The sequence below is a fragment of the Schistocerca serialis genome, chromosome 5 (genome assembly GCF_023864345.2).
Source record: "Schistocerca serialis cubense isolate TAMUIC-IGC-003099 chromosome 5, iqSchSeri2.2, whole genome shotgun sequence".
Lineage (NCBI taxonomy): Eukaryota > Metazoa > Arthropoda > Insecta > Orthoptera > Acrididae > Schistocerca > Schistocerca serialis.
In genome coordinates, this window is record NC_064642.1 from 748,169,906 (window position 1) to 748,193,231 (window position 23,326).

Genomic DNA, 23,326 nt, shown 5'->3' on the forward strand with positions numbered 1-23,326 from the left:
CACCTCCTTCAGTATGCTGATGACACCTCTTCCCTCACCCTCTTTTCTACAGTCCAGACATTCCAACGATTCCTCCAAATCCACATCAATCAGTTCACTTCCTGGTGTAACCAACTGCTCCTTAACATTAACTCCTCCAAAACTCACGTGATAATTATAGGACGCACTACACACACCTTCTGTCTCCATGACTTATACCTCACCATTTATGACCATCTCATCCAGCTAACTAACATGCTAAAAGACCTTGGACTAACCTTCGACCGACAACTAACATGGAAAACTCATTTACTATCCATCCAAAAGAAAGTCCACAATAGACTAAAAGTACTAACATTGGGGGAGGGGGGGTCCACCCCTCCACTGTCATTCGCATCTACAAATCCGCAGTCCATCCCATCTTTTGCGATGCAAATGTTGCATGGATCTCTGACTCTCCAAAGTTCTATATATCCATCGAGATCCTTGAATGCCATGCTCTCCATCTCTCTTTATCCATCCATTTACCTTACCCCACAGGGATTCTTTGCCAATGCATCAAATTCCCACCTCTCCTCACTCACATTGAACACCTCTAAATAGCCTACACCATATGTAAAGTTGATTCCAACAATTTTACCTTGACCCTCCCCTTTCCAATCCAAGTGCACTGCCACGACTCTACTTACTCATCCCACCTACACTTCACCTGCACACCACCATATCTTCTCCAAAATAAATTTCAACCATCTCCCTCTCCCAGACCACAAACTCTGCCCCGATATATACCCATCCTACCAACTCTAAATCCATCCTACCCTATCCACTGCACCCCATCCAACTCAGAGCTCTCTCCTCTTCCTCTCCTCCTACCTCACCTCATCCTTTTCCCCTTCCCTACCGCCATCTCACCCCATTCTACTCTCCAGTCTACAATTTCCAATACCAGCTGCCCATCTCTACTTGACCCCACAGCCAACCCCGTCTTGTCGCCACGTCTTCCCAGTTCACTGTCCTCACCTCCACCCTTTCCCTATCTCCCTACATACCCAACCTTCTTTTCATCTACAATTCAGCGTCCCAGGGCAGGGCCTGTTCCAGTTATGGAGAAAGTGCACGGTGCTCCGCTTTTAATGGTCAGTGTATCTTTTGTTGTGTTCGGAGCTTCTCCAGTGTCTTTCCAAGCGCCTAGTGTTCAAGTGTTTCTCAAATGTCTTTAACTGCGCTGTCCATCCACGTCTTATCACTGTTATTAAACAATTCATGGTGACAGAATTATATTATTTACATTTCTCCCGTTTACGTCACGTTTTTAATACTTTAAATTCATAGTACATATGTCTCCTTGTATTTGGTTTTTAGCATCTAAGTTATTGTTAAGTTCTAGAGCGGGTTATATGTACCACTGCCAGCCCCCTCCCCCCCCCCCTCCCCCCCCCTCCCCCCAACCACCATAGGGCGACGGGGGGTGAAATAACAATAATGGGGGAAAAATACGAGTTTCCAAGTTCAGCAAGTTAAAAGGGCAGTAGTGCGGACAATGACCACTTCAACATGAGAGGGAACAGCTAAAACATCCCCAAATGAAGTATGCTCCTTCTTGATGCACTTTATTGATCACATTCCCCAAAACTTCACTGAACGTCGTCTGTCTTTAGAAAACCATTTCGGGCAAAGCAAAAACAATGAATTGGTTCGTCTCCTTCCTGATTTGTCAAACACGAATCGGTTTAAAAAATCTTTCAATTGCTTCCTGCCCAAGGCCACAGTTTTCTCCCCTGTGATCGAGATTTCTCCACTGTGAAGAGAAAAATGAAGAAGAGTGACAGAATTTTTCCACTTCGCGAAGTGATTAAACTGATTTTGAGCAGCAGACAATCAGTGCAATTCTTGGTCACCGAGGTTCACGACTCTTCGATCATGAAAGATTATGCATAGGGAAACTGGTTGTCACACTAGAACAAAAAACGCAGTATTTCTGTATAAACGCGGAAGAAGCCGCGAGATCTGCGTAAGTTAAATTTTCAATCTCGCGAATTTTGCCATTTCGTGTACATATCTGACTCAAAAGCTGTTGGTGAAGCTCGCGAATCCAGAAATTCAGAGGGAAAACACACCTTCAGCCTCACCAAAAAGACTCCCAGCGACCACACCGTTCGTCAGCATATCCCACTGTAAAAGTCCCGATAAACCCAATAAAACTTCAAGATTTAAAACTTTCCTGGGGCACATCCCAGAGGAAGCCAGAGAACTGTCTGAGGAAATCGCCTTCAGATTAAACAATGATGCTGTTTCTTGGACGTTTTTGATTTGTCCTGAGGTGTCTCATACTTTCAATTGTCTTTTCACACGACATTTCACTTGAACAATGTTGGTTTGTTACAAACACCTTTGCTTCCCCATAATTCATCGGAAAAATCAGAGAAAATTGATTTTATTTCTTCGTGGCATGTTAAAAGGGCGGTAGTCTTTAAAAACGTCTCTAAAATAGAGAACCTGAATTAAAATTATGTTTACTCATCAAGTATATCTCTGAACGCTGGTTCCACAGATACATACCGCCCAGTTGAACAATTTGGTACTAATTTCGGAATCTACATCTACATCTACATGACTACTCTGCAATTCACATTTAAGTGCTTGGCAGAGGGTTCATCGAACCACAATCATACTATCTCTCTACCATTCCACTCCCGAACAGCGCGCGGGAAAAACGAACACCTAAACCTTTCTGTTCGAGCTCTGATTTCTCTTATTTTATTTTGATGATCATTCCTATCTATGTAGGTTGGGCTCAACAAAATATATTCGCATTCGGAAGACAAAGTTGGTGACTGAAATTTCGTAAATAGATATCGCCGCGACGAAAAACGTCTTTGCTTTAATGACTTCCATCCCAACTCGCGTATCATATCTGACACACTCTCTCCCCTATTACGTGATAATACAAAACGAGCTGCCCTTTTTTGCACCCTTTCGATGTCCTCCGTCAATCCCACCTGGTAAGGATCCAACACCGCGCAGCAATATTCTAACAGAGGACGAACGAGTTTAGTGTAAGCTGTCTCTTTAGTGGACTTGCTGCATCTTCTAAGTGTCCTGCCAACGAAACGCAACCTTTGGCTCGCCTACCCCACAATATTATCTATGTGGTCTTTCCAACTGAAGTTGTTCGTAATTTTAACACCCAGGTACTTAGTTGAATTGACAGCCTTGAGAATTGTACTATTAATCGAGTAATCGAATTCCAACGGATTTCTTTTGGAACTCATGTGGATCACCTCACACTTTTCGTTATTTAGCGTCAACTGCCACCTGTCACACCATACAGCAATCTTTTCTAAATCGCTTTGCAACTGATACTGGTCTTCGGATGACCTTACTAGACGGTAAATTACAGCATCATCTGCGAACAACCTAAGAGAACTGCTCAGATTGTCACCCAGGTCATTTATATAGACCAGGAACAGCAGAGGTCCCAGGACGCTTCCCTGGGGAACACCTGATATCACTTCAGTTTTACTCGAATGGGACAGTTGTGATCGTTTTACTGAAAGTTCGTCTCAGTGGACAACTGCCCGTTGAACATTCACCGATTCATTTATTGGTTACTCATTTTTCTTAACAGATCATAAAAAACCAAAAACTGTCAAACGTCTGCTGACTGTTTTCCTCTGTGTTTCATGTTCCCACGATGCCGCAGGACACAACACGCACACATGCCACAGAAATCAATGAGCAAATTGTTTCGCAATTGTATTCAACGTCGATTCTGTGCCCAAAAAATGATGACCGTACAACAAGTAATCAGTATCTCATTTCCAATTGGTTACCTGGAGGGGCAAAGGTTTACCTCAATTCTGGTCCTGTCCAATTTGAGGAAATAAACAACGTCCAATCATAAGCTGTATAATTTTTGAACTCTTTACATCCGTCCAGTTTACCGTCGCATCAGTTGGTTTAAAGAATACTATTATTACGTTCATTAGAAAGCATAAACGTTAATCAGGCATTGGTTAGTGGTGTAAGATTAGTAGCAGCTCACTTAGGCAAATACATATCACTGCTGAGCACACCGACTGCGATAAAAGTGTGCTCATACCAAGCACTAACCTCACACCTTCTGATCCAAGCAAGCGTTTCCAAATAATAAATCAATTACCAACAAAAATAGCCTTCGCTATGGCCATTAATGAAGCACAAAGTCAGACGTTTCTACCAGAACCTGTCTTTTCGCATTAACAACTGTATGTAGGTTTTTCACGAGTTCGCCCATTCATTGACGTGTATATTTGTGCTAAAGACATATGCATTTAAAAAAGTAGGCGATGATCACGTTATGAATGCTAGCATTTGAAAGAGGTTTTGTAAAATAAAGAAGTTTTAAAAAAGTAAAATTAATGTGACAAAGACAACGTCTCCTCCTTTTTATATGTTTTACAACTAACCATATTGTATACAGGGCATTCCAATATTTATAGAGTATGTAGTATGCAACAGGGAAAAAAAAACCAGTTCGCATAAACATTGGTTGCAAACTTCATATTTTGGACTTATTGTGTGCTACCACTATTGCTAATGACCTCCATGTCTCTGCCCTGCTTTTCACAACATATGTTCGATGTGACCGCCATCCACTGAAATGCAGCCCTCTAAATTTCATAGAATTACACATTCGTTGGAACACCCCAGGGTTTTGCAGGATTGCGTCATAGGCACTGAACACACTTCGGCACTGACGCATTAACTAGCTTGCATTTAGAAGGAAGGTCAGCGATGACCGTAACATTGATGGTTTATTGACAGAAAAATCGATTTTCAATCACATAGTGAACATCTTCAGTGCTGTGGTGTACAAATTAAACTCGTAGGCACTGGTGTCAAGTTATTATCAGTAACCAAAGCTATGAAACGGTCACAATAACTCTATGTTGGTTACTGATAATAACTTGACAGCAGTGCCTATGAGTTTAATTTGTACGCCACAGAACTGAAGATGATCACTATGTGATTGAAAATCGATTTTGCTGTCAATAAACCATCAACATTACGGCCAACGCTGACCTCCCTTCTAATTTCACGTATATGGTCGTTGTGCACACAGCACTCTATGGAGTCGCCATATCAATAGCTTGCATTTATCGACAATAAGGGACTGAAGAAAAGAGCAGGTGACTCCGGTATATAAGAAAGATAAAAGAATGGACCCGAAAATTTACAGACCAATACCCCTAACTTCTGTTTGCTGCAGAATCCTTGAACATATTCTCAGTTCGAATATAATAAACTTCCTTGAGTCTGACAAGCTTATGTCCACGAATCGGCATGGTGTTAGAAAATATCGTTTATGCGAAACTCTGCTTGCCCTTTTCTCACGTGATATACTGAGAACTATGGATGAAGGGCAACGGGCAGATTGCATATTTCTAGAGTTCCGGAAAGCATCTGACATGGTGCCCCACTGCAGGCTGTTAACGAAGGTACGAGAATATGGAATAAGTTCACAGATATGGAACCCAGTATGTTGCCCTAAACGGCGAGTGGTCATCAGAGACAAGGGTATCGTTAGGAGTGCTCCAGGTAAGTGTGACAGGTCAGCTCGTTCTGTATGTATGTAAATGGTTTGGTTGACAGGGTGAGCAGCGATCTGCGGTTGTTTGCTGATGATGTCGTGGTGTACGGTAAGGTGTCCAAGTTGAGTGACTGTATGAACGACTTAGACAACATTTCCAGTTGGTGTGATGAATGGCAGCCAGCCCTAAATACGGAAAAATGTAAGGCAATGCGGATGGTAGGAAGATCAAACCGGTAATGTTCGGGTACACTATTACTAGCGTTCTGCTTGACACAGTCAATTCGTTTCAAGATCTGTGCATGACGTTGGAAAGCGATATGAGGTGGGACGAGCATGTGAGAAATGTGGTAGGGAAGGCGAGTGGTCGACTTCGGTTTATTGGGAGAAGTTTAGGAAAGTGTGGTTGACATGTAAAGGAGACCGAATATAGGACGATGATGCGACCTATTCTTGAATACTGCTCGAGTGTATAAGGTCCGTACCAGGTCGGATTGATGGAAGCCATCGACGCAATTCAGAGGCTGGCTGCTAGATTTGTAGCCGGTAGGCTCAAAAAACACATCACTGTTACAGGGATGCTTTGGGAACTCAAATGGGAATCCTTGGAGGGAAGGCGACGTTCATCTCGAAAAACACTATTGAGAAAAGTTAGAGAACCGCATTTGAAGCAGACTGCCGAACGATTCTGCTACCGACAAAATATATTGCACGCAAGGACCGCGAACATAACAAACGAGAAATTAGGGCTCGTACGGAGGCATATAGCAGTCGTTTTTCCCTCGCTCCGTTTGCGAGTGGAACAGGAAAACCAATGACAAGTAGTGGTACAGGGTACGCTCCACCACGCACCGTACGGTGGCTTGTGCAGTATCTATGCAAATGTGGATGTAGAACACGCGTTCTCTGCTTCCATCTGCTTGCCCGTAGCAGAAGACCACGTCATCTCCTGCGTTGGATTGGGAGCCGTACGTGCATTGACGGGCGCCGAAACATATTACACTAATGTACTGCTGTGTGGCAACAAGCAATGTGTCATATGAATGCTACGGGTACACCAGATGAAAACAACATGCGTGACAGATACAGTACGTACTGTAGTACGCTTTTGAGTACTGTGCTTGTTCTTGTGTCTGGTACGTGCTTGATACCAACGCAAACTCATTGTGCTGCATAAACGTCTAGTGCGTGCGCTGTTTCCTCATTTGTCTTGTGTCAAAGTACTCGGTGTGTAAGATATGCTTCTCGTACGCACGTAAACCATACCTCCAAAGATATGAGGGAGACGACCAATGTTTATAGGAACTTTTTTTCTTAGCTTGATGCATGCTACACCCTCTGTAAATATTGGAACCTTTTTCCCGACACCCCGTACAGTGATATCTGTCTTTTACAGTGAGACTAATATTTATTACTGCTATTCCAAATACAATACCTCTTATTAATAAATACTTGCATTTACTTATTTTTCCATTACTGTATTACCCATCCGTGACTGATAAGGACAAAGCGCTAATTATTCGCACATGTCAGCTAGTCATAGTAATTTTCTTTTCCTTCGGTACTTGCTCTGTTGATCTCTTGGATCGTTAAATCACCTATGATACTTACAGGTATATTCCTCTAACAGAAAAACATTGCATTCTGAGCAAATAACTCACGAGAATGCAGTGAGGTAACGTCGTCGACAACCGCCAACTGCAGCAAGTAAGCGATGTGCAAGTCAATTTAAAACATCAATTTTCAGAGAACGGTGATCGAAACACACACTTCACATCATATTTCCGCAAAACACGACCAATCCTGCTCCAAATGCTCCCTACTTAAGGCTACCCCATGGTGCTATCTCGGTATTGTCATCACTCACGCGGTGTGCAGTTGGTCGATAGTACGAAGCACGCCTAGTCCGTCTCTCACAGTAAGCACTCTGACGAAAGGTGACTTCGAGATGGGCCAACTCAGCTGTCAAACTCTCAGGTTCGAAGTACCCCTCCACGTTGTCGAATGGTGTCAACTGTCACCCTGCAGTATGAGTAGGATTCCTATAAACGGCATGTCCCAACATACGTTATCCGTTGATTATTTATCTCACGATCGACAACTTCTGACGTCGTTAATCTTTGTTTTGTGATGACTCTAGTGTTTACAGTGTGTGTGTGTGTGTGTGTGTGTGTGTGTGTGTGTGTGTGCATACGCCTGTTTGTGTTGTCTTTACGGAGCTTATCTGCAAACAGAGGTTTTACTTGGTTTATAGAGGGAACGACAGGATGACGGTCGGAGAAACACGAAAATTTTTTTTATTATGGAATTCGAATGTATATACTGTACATTGAAGAATTATTCCCCAGAATATTATGCGCCAACTCCAAAAAGTACGATTCTGTGAGCGTTCGAAGCCGAGCACGCACCCTTTCTCCACTGCGTCTGTGAGATCTTTAGGGCTGATTCTAATGGTGCAAATGTTTACCAATGTCTCGAACACATAGGAGACTTACACTTTTCCCATGCTGGCTCCCCGATAGACGCTCAGTCAGCCGTTTCATTGCTGCGTTAGCGTCAGTAGGAGTCATTCGGAGTCGAGTGTTTTTATTGTTCGGCATAAAGCGAAAACAGTTTTGTTTGCCATATTTTTTACATTTAAAGCACGTGGCAAATGCACTTCAAATCGAAATCGACGGTGAAATGCGCCGATTCTGTGAAGGCAGAGCCGCCAGCGGGGAGCCGGCCGGTGTGGCCGTGCGGTTAAAGGCGCTTCAGTCTGGAACCGCGTGACCGCTACGGTCGCAGGTTCGAATCCTGTCTCGGGCATTGATGTGTGTGATGTCCTTAGGTTAGTTAGGTTTAATTAGTTCTAAGTTCTAGGCGACTGATGACCTCAGCAGTTGAGTCGCATAGTGCTCAGAGCCAGCCAGCCAGCGGCGATGCAATCAAGTGACGAAAAGGGCTTTGAGGACGAAAATGGAGGCTTTTCAGGTCAAAGTAGCAGAAAGCGGCCATCCACTAGCGGGGACGATAGTTGTTATGGACCAGGCATAGATGATATCCTAGAAGTTTCAGCTTTGTCCTTTTTTTTATATGACAATTACGTGTCAAACTTTAAACGCATTTTTCTCGAAACCATGTTGTCGTCCCCCACGCTACAATTTTCATTCAGTTTTATTGAGTTTTGATCTCCTTTGAAGCAATAGTTTCCGATTTTTTTATGTTGATATTTAGCTTGATTTTCGGTCAAAAAAGAGGGGTAACGTCGACAACCGCCGATATTTCGGCAGGAGCACACACTGCCATTTCCAAGGCAAAACTGCAGCAAGTAAGCGCTGTACAAGTCAATTTGAAACATCAGTTTTCAGAGAACGGCGATCGAAACACACACTTAATATCATACAGGGTCTTTCAAAAATGACCGGTATATTTGAAACGGCACTAAAAACTAAACGAGCAGCGATAGAAATACACCGTTTGTTGCAATATGCTTGGGACAACAGTACATTTTCAGGCGGACAAACTTTCGAAATTACAGTAGTTACAATTTTAACAACAGATGGCGCTGCAAGTGATGTGAAAGATATAGAAGACAACGTAGTCTGTGGGTGCGCCATTCTGTACGTCATCTTTCTGCTGTAAGCGTGTGCTGTTCACAACGTGCAAGTGTGCTGTAGACAACATGGTTTATTCCTTAGAACAGAGGATTTTTCTGGTGTTGGAATTCCACCGCCTAGAACACAGTGTTGTTGCACCAAGACGAAGTTTTCAACGGAGGTTTAATGTAACCAAAGGACCGAAAAGCGATACAATAAAGGATCTGTTTGAAAAATTTCAACGGACTGGGAACGAGATGGATGAACGTGCTGGAAAGGTAGGGCGACCGCGTACGGCAACCACAGAGGGCAACGCGCAGCTAGTGCAGCAGGTGATCCAACAGCGGCCTCGGGTTTCCGTTCGCCGTGTTGCAGCTGCGGTCCAAATGACGCCAACGTCCACGTATCGTCTCATGCGCCAAAGTTTACACCTCTATCCATACAAAATTCAAACGCGGCAACCCCTCAGCGCCGCTACCATTGCTGCACGAGAGACATTCGCTAACGATATAGTGCACAGGACTGATGACAGCGATATGCATCTGGGCAGCATTTGCTTTACTGACGAAGCTTCTTTTTACCTGGACGGCTTCGTCAATAAACAGAACTGGCGCATATGGGGAACCGAAAAGCCCCATGTTGCAGTCCCATCGTCCCTGCATCCTCAAAAAGTACTGGTCTGGGCCGCCCTTTCTTCCAAAGGAATCATTGGCCCATTTTTCAGATCCGAAACGATTATTGCATCACGCTATCTGGACATTCTTCGTGAATTTGTGGCGGTACAAACTGCCTTAGACGACACTGCGAACACCTCGTGGTTTATGCAAGATGGTGCCCGGCCACATCGCACGGCCGACGTCTTTAATTTCCTGAATGAATATTTCGATGATCGTGTGATTGCTTTGGGCTATCCGAAACATACAGGAGGCGGCGTAGATTGGCCTCCCTATTCGCCAGACATGAACCCCTGTGACTTCTTTCTGTGGGGACACTTGAAAGACCAGGTGTACCGCCAGAATCCAGAAACAATTGAACAGCTGAAGCAGTACATCTCATCTGCATGTGAAGCCATTCCGCCAGACACGTTGTCAAAGGTTTCGGGTAATTTCATTCAGAGACTACGCCATATTATTGCTACGCATGGTGGATATGTGGAAAATATCGTACTATAGAGTTTCCCAGACCGCAGCGCCATCTGTTGTTGAAAATTGTAACTACTGTAATTTCGAAAGTTTGTCTGCCTGAAAATGTACTGTTGTCCCAAGCATATTGCAACAAACGGTGTATTTCTATCGCTGCTCGTTTAGTTTTTATTGCCGTTTCAAATATACCGGTCATTTTTGAAACACCCTGTATATCAGCAAAATACGACCAATCCCGTTCCAAATGATCCCTGCGTAGGGAAAAAGGCGGTAAACTTTGATGGTACCCTGGTATATTCATCAGTCACGCGGTGCACAGTTCGTTGATAGCGCAAAGCACGTTTAATCTGTCTCTCACAGTAAGCATTCTGACGTAAGGTGACTTCGAGATGGGCCAACTCAGCTGTCAAACTCTCAGGTTCGAAGTACCCCTCCACGTTGTCGAATGGTGACAACTGACACCCTGCAGTATGAGTAGGATTCCTATAAACGGCATGTCCCAACATACGTTATCCGTTGATTATTTATCTCACGATCGACAACTTCTGACGTCGTTAATCTTTGTTTTGTGATGACTCTAGTGTTTACAGTGTGTGTGTGTGTGTGTGTGTGTGTGTGTGTGTGTGTGTGTGCATACGCCTGTTTGTGTTGTCTTTACGGAGTTTCTCTGCAAACAGAGGTTTTAAGTGGTTTAAAGAGGGAACGACAGGATGACGGTCGGAAAGCCACGAAATTTTTTTTTTATTATGGAATTCGAATGTATATACTGTACATCGAAGAACTTTTCCCCAAAACATTATGCGCGAACTCCATTTTCTCAAATATCTATAATTTCGTCAAAATTTTTTTGTGCACATCCCTACGCTGTAAGGATCAGGATGATACGTGAGTCGTTCAATAAGTAATGCTCCACATTTTTTTTCTTAGAACATAATTTTTGTTAGGAGTCCTAATTTGGTGACAATATGCATCTCCATGTCTTGTCCATCTTCTATTTTTCTACGTAGTCGCCATCACGTTCTATGGCCGTACGCCAACGTTGTGGAAGAGCATGTATTCCCTGCTGGTAAAAGCTCTTGTCATGTAGGCGAGCCACGTTTTCACTCCATGATTGACAGCTTTCGTCCCCCTGAACGACAGAAAGGCCTCTCCGTCGGTCTCAAAACGCTACAACAATTCAGATGAAATGACCTTTCTTTGAATCTTGTTGTCCGCTGTGAGCATTCGTGGAACACATCGTGTGCACCTCTTTGAATTTCCGACAGTCTCGATCATTGCAGACGCTCTTCCAATGTTGACCGACAACTGTAGAGCCAATTGTCGAGTTTTGGTGCGCCGGTCGGCACGAATAATGGCATCCGCACGATTCAGCACGTCTGGAGCAGTGGCTGTGACAGGACGTCCCGAGCGTGGCTGATCATGGAGCTCTGTTTCTGCAGTTCCTGAGGCTGTAACTTCCTTTACCCATCGCCCAAATGTACTCCTACCAAATGCAGCATCGCCGTACACTGCACACAAACGTTAATGCACGTTCACCACGATTTCTTTTTCTGCACACAGGAATTCAATAATAGTACGCTGCTTGTAACGTGAGACGTATGTACTACAGCTCTGCCATCTGCGGAACGGTTCGAAACTTCACTAGCGCACAGAACAAATATCAAATGTGAAGAAACAACAAGGATGTTTGTCTGTTAATTAAAGTTAAACTTTCAAAACGCTGTAGAAATAACACCACTGGTCAGAATGACGTCAAATTGCAACGGAATATTATCGGAGAAGGGGGAAAGCGTATGGCAGAAGAAAAAAAAAATACTGTGAAAATTGATCAATAGATGGCGTTGTATGTGTCAGAATACGTAAATGGAAACACGTGCCATGCGCACGAGCCATTGAGGTTGGTATAAACTCGCCGGGTACACGGCTTTTCCTCCTTCAGCGTCTGCGACGTTCGCATGACTGTCTCAATGCAGGATCGCGCTCAGCTTGTAAAACTGTATTATAAGAATGATGATTGTGCACACGTCAATTTGCAGAAGTTACGGACACTGAAGAGTTTGAAAAAAGGCGTTGGTCCGATGACTGCCGTGGGTCTCGAGAAAATGATTCAGAAATTCTAAAAGACTGGTTCTTTTGGTGTGCAGCCTGGTAGAGGGAGGAAAAGAATTGTTTCTACGTCAGTGGCAGCAGTGGCCACAGAAATGCAGGAGGAGACTAGTGGCAGTGTGCAAACGTGTAGTGCACGGAGAATTGCCCGAACATTGTACATATCCGTGAGCACGGTGCGTCAAATCCTACGAAACATCCTTCTTTGCTATCCATTCTAAATTACCCATGTGCACGAGCTGATTCCTGTTGACCTGCCAGCAAGAGAGAGACCTTTGCTTTAGAATTTCTTGCTCCCATCGAAGTGGAGCTGTGGGCAGACGAAGCCCAGTTCTATCTAACAGGATACGCAAATACACAGATTTGTGGAATATGGGCAACGGAAAATCCACACGCAAATCAGACAGTACCATTTCATCCTGAAAAGGGTACAGTGTGTTGCGGGTTTACAGCACCGTTTATCATAGGGCCATGTTTTTTTCGAAGAGACAGGTGCTTAAGATCCTGTTACCTGTACCGTCACTGGTAGGCGCTCTGGGTGTCTTTTGCGCAACCACGTCATTCCAGCTCTCCAACAGAGTGGGTATGTGGATAGGATCATTTTTATGCAAGATGGAGGACCTCCGCACATTGCAAGTCCAGTTAAGCAGCTGCTGAAGCGCCATTTCGGAAATGCTAGAATTATCAGCCGCCATTTCCCTACAGCATAGCCGTCACGATCACCTGATCTTAATCCGTGTAACTTCTGGCTTTGGGGATATCTGAAAGATGATGTGTTCAGTGTTCCGATTGCAAACTTAGCTGCACTGAAGGCACGCACTGCGCAGCACTTCGATCAGTTGAGGAACATGCTGCTACTCGATTTCAGCTTGTTGCACAAAACGGTGGACAGCATATTGAGCATGTTTTGCGCCAGTCACACGGAAATTGCTAATCTGATTTGATTTTGATTGATGCTTTTTATGCGGTTTTTGGCCCCAGGACAATTAAAAACCGATGTGAGTGATGCTTTTTATGCGTTTTTTTGCCTCAGAACAATTAAAAACCGATTTTCCCATCCGATATTATATGACCTTGCCGTGGTGGATGGGCTTACGTAACTAACAGTATCACAACTCTACACCCATGCACACTGAGTAGTACAATTTGTTTAACGTCAAACGTACGCCTTAGACATTGCTGTATGATTCATTTGTCCTTTGTAGTCCACACTATTAAACTATGATGCTTACAGTGCCATGTTTTGCTACTTTCTGCCATACGTTTTCCCCGTTCTCCGATAATATTCCGTTGCGATTTGACGTCATTCTGATCCGTGGTGTTATTTCTAAAGCGATTTGAAAGTTTAACTCTGGTTATAATCACCCTGTATATTAATGGCTTTTTTAAAAAAATGTGGGGCATTACTTATTGAACGACCCTCGTATGTTAACTTCATATTTCTTATAACCACAACCGTAGTTACAGCGACAACCGTCGATATACCTCCTTTCAGAACTACCCCGGGAAAACCCCAATTACACAGTGAAGATAGCAATATTTTTTAATAAAAAATAGCAATAAACTTCATTGTCTGCTTCATTCATTGCAGCAAACCCCATTTGTCTACTACATTCTAGTACGTAGAAAAAAATCTTGAATTTGAGCAATATTTTCGTCCGTTACCCTGTCGTTACCCTCCAGAAACTGGCTTCCACAGCGGTTCCTTGCCACAGTGTTGTCTTGAAAATGGCAGTGTAAACTCCTGTCGAAATATCGGCGGTTGTCGGCGACATCACCCGGATGCATACCCGTAAGTTACTTGAACACCGTATACGCAGGGATAAAGTAAGGTTTAACGTTACATTTTGTTCAAACCACTCCATCGCCCATTCGACTCACGTCAGCACTAGAAGTAGACGAGACAGCAGACGAAAACTTTCTGTACTGCTGGGGCTCTGGTGGTCCGCTAATTGGGCGACAGCCAGCGGAACACAAGCGAACACTAGCGAATGCGAACCGAACGCGACCGAACGCCGCTCGCTCGCGCTCGGCTAGCGTTTACACCAGTCTCTCTCTGTTCGCTCGAGAGGCCACTCCGGTGTAAACCAGACTGTCTGGACTGAAATTCGCGCACAGCTCGCGAACATAGCAGCAGCAGCAGCAGCAGCAGCACGGCGGCGCGATCGTGCGGCGATCTGGCGTGACTTACCGTCGCTGAACTCGCGGGAGCGCCGGTAGATCTCGCCCAGGATGGACGTGTAGGAGAAGATGATGACGGCGAGCGGCAGGCCGTACATCATGAGCATGCCGAAGCCCAGGTACGAGTACTCGGACAGCTTGCTGGGGAAGGAGTTGTACGACACGCACTGGCGGTACCACGTCACGTTCGGGTGCGACTCCACGTGGAACACGAACATCTGCAGCACACCGGAAACCTTACTGTCACACAATAAGAGCTCCCAGTTGGAGAAAATACTCGTTCTATCCCGACCTGTGGAAAACCTCCCGTATCCTGATGTTCTCCAAACCCAATAAGCCTCCATCTGATGCCTCTTCCTATCGTCCTATCTGTCTCACGTCGGTGTTCAGCAAGCTCTTGGAATCCATCCTTTCCCGGCGCATCCATCTCCACCTCCACCAAAACCACCTCCTCCCAAACACCCAATGTGGCTTTCGACCTTCCTTCTCTGCTGATGACCAACTCCTCCGCCTCACTCATCTCCTCTCCCTCCAGCTTAACTCCCGTCGCTCCGCCATTTTTGTCTCACTTGACCTTGAAAAGGCCTACGACCGTGTCTGGCATCCCGGTCTCCTGTTTAAACTCCAAACTTACGCCCTTCCTATCAACTACATCCGTCTGGTGGCCTCCTTCCTCTCCCGCCGCCCCTCCTACGTTACCATCCATCATGCCAATTCCCGCACCTTCTACCCCTCTGCCGGTGTGCCCCAGGGCTCTGTCCTCTCCCCTCTCCTCTACCTCCTGTACACGGCCGATATGCCCCAACCCCCCCCTCCAGTGCACCTCTTGCAATATGCTGATGACACCGCATTCCTCGCCCTCGCTCCTACCCTCCAACGGTCCCAACGCCTTCTCCAGAATCACCTTGACCTTTTTGCTGCATGGTGTAACCAATGGCTCCTGAAACTAAATCCTTCCAAGACCCAGGCAATCATCGTAGGTCGTACCACTCGCTCCTTCCAGCTCCTGGATTTCTCCCTTACTGTCTGCGCACGTCCTGTCCGTCTCACCCCCACCCTCACCTACCTTGGCCTCACCATTGACCGTCACCTCACCTGGATCCCTCATCTCCGATCCATCCAATCCAAAGCCCACAACCGCCTCCGCCTCCTCAAACTCCTCTCTGGCCGGACATGGGGGTTGCACCCCTCCACCATCCTCCACACCTACAAATCCTTAATCCGTCCCATCCTCTGTTATGCCAGTCCTGCCTGGATATCTGCCCCCCCCAAATTCTATCAGTCCCTCCAGATCCTTGAGCGTCATGCACTCCGCCTCGCCTTCCGTATCCGCCTCCCGTCCCCCACGCGGATCCTCTATGATCTCATTCCTTTCCCCCATCTGCTCCTCTTCCTCGAACATATCCGCATCCTCTACACCTCCCGCCGTCTTGAACCCCCTCACCCCCTGGTTGCTCCTCTCCTCTCCCATCCTTGCCCCCTGCCACGTCTTCACCGTTGTGTCCCCCCTACCCTCCATCTCTACACCCTCCATCTCCTTTCCCAAGGTGGCTTCCGTCAGCTCCCCCTCCCGGATGATGCCCTCTCTCCCTCCATTTATCCTTCCTATCAACTCTGATCCTCCCTCCCCCTCCTTTCCTCTGTCCTTTCCCTGGGCTCCCTCTTCCCCCCCCCCCTTCCGTCCTGTTTCCTCCCCACTACGGCTCTCCCTACCTCCCTTCTCCCCCCAGTCCTTTTGTATTCCCCTCCTCTGCCTACCCCCCTACCTGTCGCGTCTGCCCCCTACCCCTCTTATGGGTCCTCATCCTCCATCAGCTCCTTTCCCGGTTCCCCCCCCCCCCTTCGCTTTTCCTCTCCTTTCCCCCCCTTTTTGTTTTCCCATCTCCTGTCCAGTTTCCCCCCACCTGCTCTCGACTGTGGTGTCACCTTTGCCGACTTTTTCGTGCTGTGTTCTAGTGCCTATTCAGTGTTGTGTTGCGAACAGAAACCATGCTGTCGCTGGGTGTGAATTTTATATACTTTGCGAACAGAATCCAGACTGTCTATTGTTTTCCCTGTCTGCTCCGTATGTATTTTGATTCGCTTCATCATCCCTCTGTTGCTTGCTTTAATTTCCCCATTTTCTTTTCACCTTGTTACTCACTAAGTCCCCGATTTTATCGCCTGTTTTTTATTATTATTTATTCTCCTGCTCTTTGTCAGAAAATCTGTAGGCTGCAGAGCGGCGTCCTAAGCTGCTGCCAGCCCGCCCCCTTTGGGGGGAATTGAAATTCAATAAAGAAAAGAAAAAAAAAAAAAAAAAAAAAGAAAATACTCGTCGTGTAGCGCACACAAATTTAGTGCTGCTAAGACATGCATTGGACACACATATTCACAGTTGCGAATACGGACAACCGTCAGGTGTATAATTGGAACGACGGCAATGAAAATTTGTGCAGGACCGGTAGTCGAACTCGGATTTCCCGCTTATCACGAGCGGTCGCCTTACCATTAGGCTATCCGACCATGACTCCCTGCCAGTCCCAAACTTCCATATGTCGTCAATCATGTCTCTACAAACTATACTCGTACATCCATTACGTACAGGTTAACAATTATTGAACTATATGAAATAAAATCGTCATAACTTCAGAACGGTTTGCGTTACGACGTTCAAACTGCACGGTTGGCCACAGAGCATGGTGGAAATTAGTATACGCATGCATGCTTTGGTTTAGCGACGAACCACACTTTCAACCGGATGGGTTCGTCAACAAACAAAATTGGCACTTTTGGGGGACTGAGAATCCGCATTTCCCGATCGAGAAGTCTCTTCGCCGTCAACAGGTCCAGTCACGGAATAATCGGTGCGATTTTCCTGGATGCCACAGTAACTACCGACGGTACGTGAAGATTTTGGAAGATGATTTCATCCCCATTATCCAAAGTGACCCTCATTTCGACAAGATGTGGTTCATGCAAGACGGGGCTCGACCCAATCGAAGCAAGAGAGTGTTTGATGTCCTGAGAAGCACTTTGGGGACCGCATTCTGGCTGTGGGGTACCCAGAGGCCAATGGCATGGGCCTCGATTGGCCGCCATATTCCCCGGATCTGAACACTCCTTTTCGTGGGTTTATATTAAAGAGAAAGTGTATAGTAATAGCCCCAAACCATTGCTGAGCTGAAAACAGCCATTCAGGACGTCATCGACAGCGTCGATGTTCCGACACTTCAGTGGCGCATGCAGCTACTCGTCTGCGCCACATAATCGCCAATGATGGCAGGCGTATTGAATATGTCACAACCTAAATCTGAATATCTGTAGCGACGTTTACATGTTGAATAAAGTGTGTGCACACCGTAGTTTGTATATAACTAACGTTTCTGTTCATATAGTTCAATAACTAGCCGGTATCAGCGGATGCATACATTGCATCTTAATTTCGAATAACACAGGCGCTGTAATATCATATGTATGAGACAGGCGAAATACCCTCACACTCAGACCCAGGAGAATGTAATAATTCCAACCCCAAAGAAAGCAGCTGCTGAAAGATGTGAATATTACCGAGCTATCAATTTAATAACATCGGAAGGGAGTCACCCAAGGGTCCCCTTCCTAGCGAGAGGAGCCGAAGAAGACTTCTCTGGCGCAGAAGTTGTGACTGATATCCCCACTGGTGGGGGGGGGGAGGGGGGTGTTGCTCCCAAAGTAGGTGGTGCAGGAGCAAAAGGAAGTGCCTCCCACCCCCCACCATCAAGGGGGCAAGTATAGTCTCCCAGCTCTAAGAGGTCATTGGGGTTGGGGGAGCTGATGGGGCTAGAACTGTTGTAGCGGGGATGTAAGCTGATGTCATTTGTACAGGATGTACTCGTTCAATTTTCCTCTTAGCCTCAGTGTAGGTCAGTTGGTCAAGGATCTTGTACGCCATGATTTTCCTTCCTTTCTGGAGGATCCTGCAGTCAGGTGAGCAAGGCGAATGATACTCTCTGCAGTTGACGCAGATGGGAGGCGGGGCACATTGAGTACTGGGATGTGAAGGAGCGTCCGCAGTCTCGACATGTGATGCTGGAAGAACAGTGGGAAGACATATGGCCGAACTTTCAGCATTTAAAGCACCGCATTGGCAGAGAGATATAGGGTTTTACATCACAGTGGTAGACCATCACCTTGACCTTCTTGGGCAATGTGTGACCCTCGAACGCCAAGTTGAAGGCACCGGTGGCAATTTGATTATCCCTTGGACCCCAGTGGACACGCTGAACGAAACGTACACTTCGCCACTCTAAATTGGCTCGCAGCTCATCGTCAGACTGTAAGAGAAGGTCCCTGTGAAATTTGATACCCTGGCCCATATTTAAGCTCTTTTGGGGCGTGATGGTTACAGAAACATCCCCCAGCTTGTCACCAGCGAGTAACGCCAGATACTGGGCAGAGGATGCTGCTTTGGTCAAACTGACCCAGATGTCATTTTGGACAAGCACTCCACTTCCCCAAACTTGTCCTCAAAATGCCCAGCAAAAAACTGAAACTTCATCATGATAAAAGATTCCCCATCAGCTCTCGAACATACAAGGTACCAGGGGGAATAAGAGCCGCTGCCATCCTTAGCCTGATGTTCCTCCCATGGTGTGGCCATGGAGGGGGAGGATTTAGGGTCATAGGTCTATCTGTTGAATTGAGCCCATGAATGCTTAGAGTGTGCTGGTGTTTGACCACCAGCAAGAGATGATGTACTACGCTTCATCGTGTGTCATCCACCCTGATTCCACCCACTCTGACCACAGGCCGTCTCCATGGGCGCCACCCAGGAACAGCAAAGACCACCTCGCAGGATGTCCATTGCCAGGAGTCCTGATGCCCCAGGGTGATGGGCATCTACTTCTTGGCATATGTGGGGAGTTAACAGCGCAGGTATCAGCAGAGTGATCAATGTTTGATCAGGGGGCTACAACCAACAGGGTACATGGCGGCCCCACCACAATGGACTGGCTACCATGCTGGATATCAGGTGCAACCAAGCAAATAAGTCCACTGTCATCATTAACGTAGAAAACGATACTGTGCAGCTGATGGAAAAATATGCCCCCAGGAGGGTGACTTCGTCCAACAGTTGGAGAATAAGGAGAATTGCAGATCCATATCGACGAAGGATGCGATAGGTCTCAGCGCGTGATGGACACGATGCACTATGTAAGGTGCCCTCCCCCAGTTGGCTCACTCTCCGGGAAAATTTTAAAAATGGAGATCAAACCCTACAGAACACCGTCACATAAAAACCGAAACATGTAAGACTCCTTTTAGTCACCTCTTACAACAAGCAGGAATACCTCAGGCCTATTCAAACCCTCAGACCCACAGGGGATCATTCGCAATGATACTCACAAAGTAGAGAAGGGGTGGTTTAGCTATAAGACTGAAATTCGGGGAAACATGCTGTTGCATTATTAGTCGGTGTTGAAATTACTGTAAAATTTCTAAAATTGTTTGATCAACTGTGACGCATATTATTTCAATACATCGACAGTGTCTTTTCCATCCCATCTATCCACTGGCACGCTGTTGGTTACCACATAATGACTGATTGACTTACATCACTTGTTTGAGTTGGAAAAAGAGTTTTGTGGATGGGTGACACCTTCTGGGGATCGCTAGCAACGAAACAGTGATCACGTACATAACTGCAACATGAGGAATCAGTCGAAACAGAATGCAGAGCCATCAGCTGTTCTGTCACTGTGACAGATGTGTTTAAATGTAGAGGTCGTCAATCACCTTCGGACTGTAGTTTGGAAACTCTCCACAACGCAACAAACTCTTTCAATTTCCTTATGTTGTAACTGTATTTTATTCAAAATCATAGAGTGTGTGGTGTGTAATGGTAGCAGCAGTAACAACATGATTTACACCGTGCGACGTCTAGTTTTCTGCGAGAGGCCATGGATCAAAAAGGTTTTAATGTCAGTTTAGAACCTGACACAGACCTGGAAGTCATGACAGAAAAACAAACTGCATGGCAGTGTACAAAGCGTGTTACAGCAGAAAAAAAACAATGTTTCAAAAAACGAGAATAATCTGCGGAATACGATCATCCTCATATAGTACAGGTGATTAAACTTTGAGATGGTCTGTACAGTTGATCAATACCTGTATATTTAATAGGACTGTCACATGTGCTCGATGCTGGCACGCATGCGGTATTTCTTTTCGATGTATAGGAGGAGAGAGATGCGGTAAAAATCTATCGGATGAAGTTGGTGGAGCTTCTACAGTTTGTAATAATTCTCTGTTGGGTGGTACAGAATAACGACGATAGCATGTTGGGGTGATAGATGGCCCCTGAGGGTCACGGATCTGTAGTACTTGCATGTAGCTTGGGGACACACCACAGTGCAGTAGCAAAATCATCGTCCTACCAGTTGCCGTTTCCATCGAATAGTCAAAACACAGTCCTATCGCACTAACTCAGTTTAACCTGCTTCTAAACGGGATGCAGAAGGTGGTAGATATAGCTTTCTCCGACTTCTGCTCAGTTCTGACTTAAATTGGAATGATCGCATATGTAAAGCTCCACAAGTGGCAGCAGTTGCGAGATGTACGATGGACTACCCAAAATTTTACTGCAGCAGACAGGTTCGAGAAAGGTGACTCGTTTTCGGATATGAGAGTGCCAGAAATATGATTCACTAGTGGCTGTAATCATTAAAGGACTTCTCCATAGGATCCAAGGCAGGCTTGTGGTTGAATGGGAAGACTTAATTCCAAATCCTACACAGCATTTCTTGCGGACAGCGTAGCACTAAAGATCTGAAAAGCTAGTGTACATTTCTTACGACCTCAATCAGTACATAATCTACTTTTTGTAATCTTTCTCAATTAACTATCGCCTATAACGCAATCGATATATCGCAGAACGTCTGACATGGTATCGAGGCAGAATGCATTACAAATACTGGAGAAATATCTAGTGGTGGTGGCGGCGTGACGGAGTTAAAAACACCTGTTTCATACCGCTTTCCTCAGCTGAATCACTTTCTAAATTCCATAATTTTATTACGAGGGTGCATCGGCGGCGACGTGTAACCACACTGTTGGTCTGACACTCCGGCGATCACTGTCTATATTCAGTGTTGCAGTATTTGTCTGCAAAAAAACCGTCATTCGTGCGTAATGTCATACTTCGATTTATAAAGCCGGTATATACTTGTGTGCACCTGTAGAACCAAGACCGCTTGTGATAGTAATACGGTCGTATTCTTTAACATCTGGTGGTTTGTAAGACGATTATGTGTCTCTTTCTAAGACACAATAGTATTTCTCGCAAGAAAAAGTTATGAGACATGTCCACCCACCGTTGATTCTCGGTCAATATTATTTCGTATCGTCAGCAACCATTTACTGGCGTAGTATTATACTTACACTACTGGCCATTAAAATTTGCTACACCACGAAGATGACGTGATACAGACGCGAAATTTAACCGACAAGAAGAAGATGCTGTGATATGCAAGTGATTAGCTTTTCAGAGCATTGACACAAGGTTGGCGCCGGTGGCGACACCTACAACGTGCTGACATGAGGAAAGTTTCCAACCGATTTCTCATACACAAACAGCAGTTGACCGGCGTTGCCTGGTGAAACGTTGTTGTGATGCCTCGTGTAGGGAGAAGAAATGCGTAGCATCACGTTTCCGACTTTGATAAAGGTCATATTGTATCATATCGCTATTGCGGTTTATCGTATCGCGACATTGCTGCTCGCGTTGGTCGAGATCCTATGACTGTTAGCAGAATATGGAATCGGTGGGTTCAGGAGGGTAATACGGAACGCCGTGCTGGATCCCAACGGCCTCGTGTCACTAGCAGTCGAGATGACAAGCATCTTATCCACATGGCTGTAACGGATCGAGCAGCTACGTCTCGATCCCTGAGTCAACAGATGGGGACGTTTGCAAGACAACAACCATCTGCACAAACAGTTCGACGACGTTTACAGCAGCATGGACTATCAGCTAGGAGACCATGGCTGCGGTTACCCTTGACGCTGCATCACAGACAGGAATGCCTGCCATAGGTGTACTCAACGACGAACCTGGGTGACGAACCTGGGTGCACGAATGGCAAAATATTTTTTTCGGATGAATCCACGCTCTGTTTACAGCATCATGATGGTCGCATCCGTGTTTGGCGGCCTCGTGGTGAACTTACATTGGAAGCGTGTATTCGTCATTGCCATACTGGCGTATCACCCGTTGTGATGGTATGGGGTGCCATTGATTACACATCTCGGTCACCTCTTGTTCGCACTGACGGCACTTTGAACACTGGACGTTACATTTCAGATGTGTTACGACCCGTGGCTCTGCGCTTAATTCGATCCCTGCGAATCCCTACATTTCACCAGAATAATGCACGGTCGTATGTTGCAGGTCCTGTACGGGCCTTTCTGGATACAGAAAATCTTCGACTGCTGCCCTGGCCAGCACATTCTCCAGATCTCTCACCAACTGAAAACATCTGGTCAATGGTGGCCGAGCAACTGGCTCGTCACAATACGCCAGCCACTACTCTTGATGAACTGTGGTATTGTGCTGAAGCTGCATGGGCACCTGTACCTGTACACGCCATCCAAGCTCTGTTTGACTCAATGCCCAGGCGTATCAAGGCCGTTATTACGGCCGAAGGTGGTTGTTCTGGGTACTGTTTCCTCAGCATCTATGCACCCAAATTGCGTGAAAATGTAATCAGATGTCAGTTCTATTATAATATATTTGTCCAATGAATACC

The 23,326-nt window shown here is 45.8% G+C and overlaps 1 protein-coding gene across 6 annotated transcripts in view; it reads right to left on the reverse strand.

Annotated features, from left to right (window-relative positions):
• The window catches only part of LOC126481150 (adipokinetic hormone/corazonin-related peptide receptor variant I), a 413,854-nt gene that overhangs the window by 98,377 nt on the left and 292,151 nt on the right, over window positions 1-23,326 (reverse strand). For all 6 annotated transcript variants that reach the window (XR_007587517.1, XM_050104713.1, XM_050104716.1 and 3 more), the window contains exon 5: window positions 14,569-14,776. Coding sequence is in view for 5 of the 6 variants with exons in the window: in XM_050104713.1 (XP_049960670.1) it covers window positions 14,569-14,776 (208 nt within the window). In the remaining variant the exon portion in view is untranslated. The remainder of the gene's footprint in view (window positions 1-14,568; window positions 14,777-23,326) is intronic.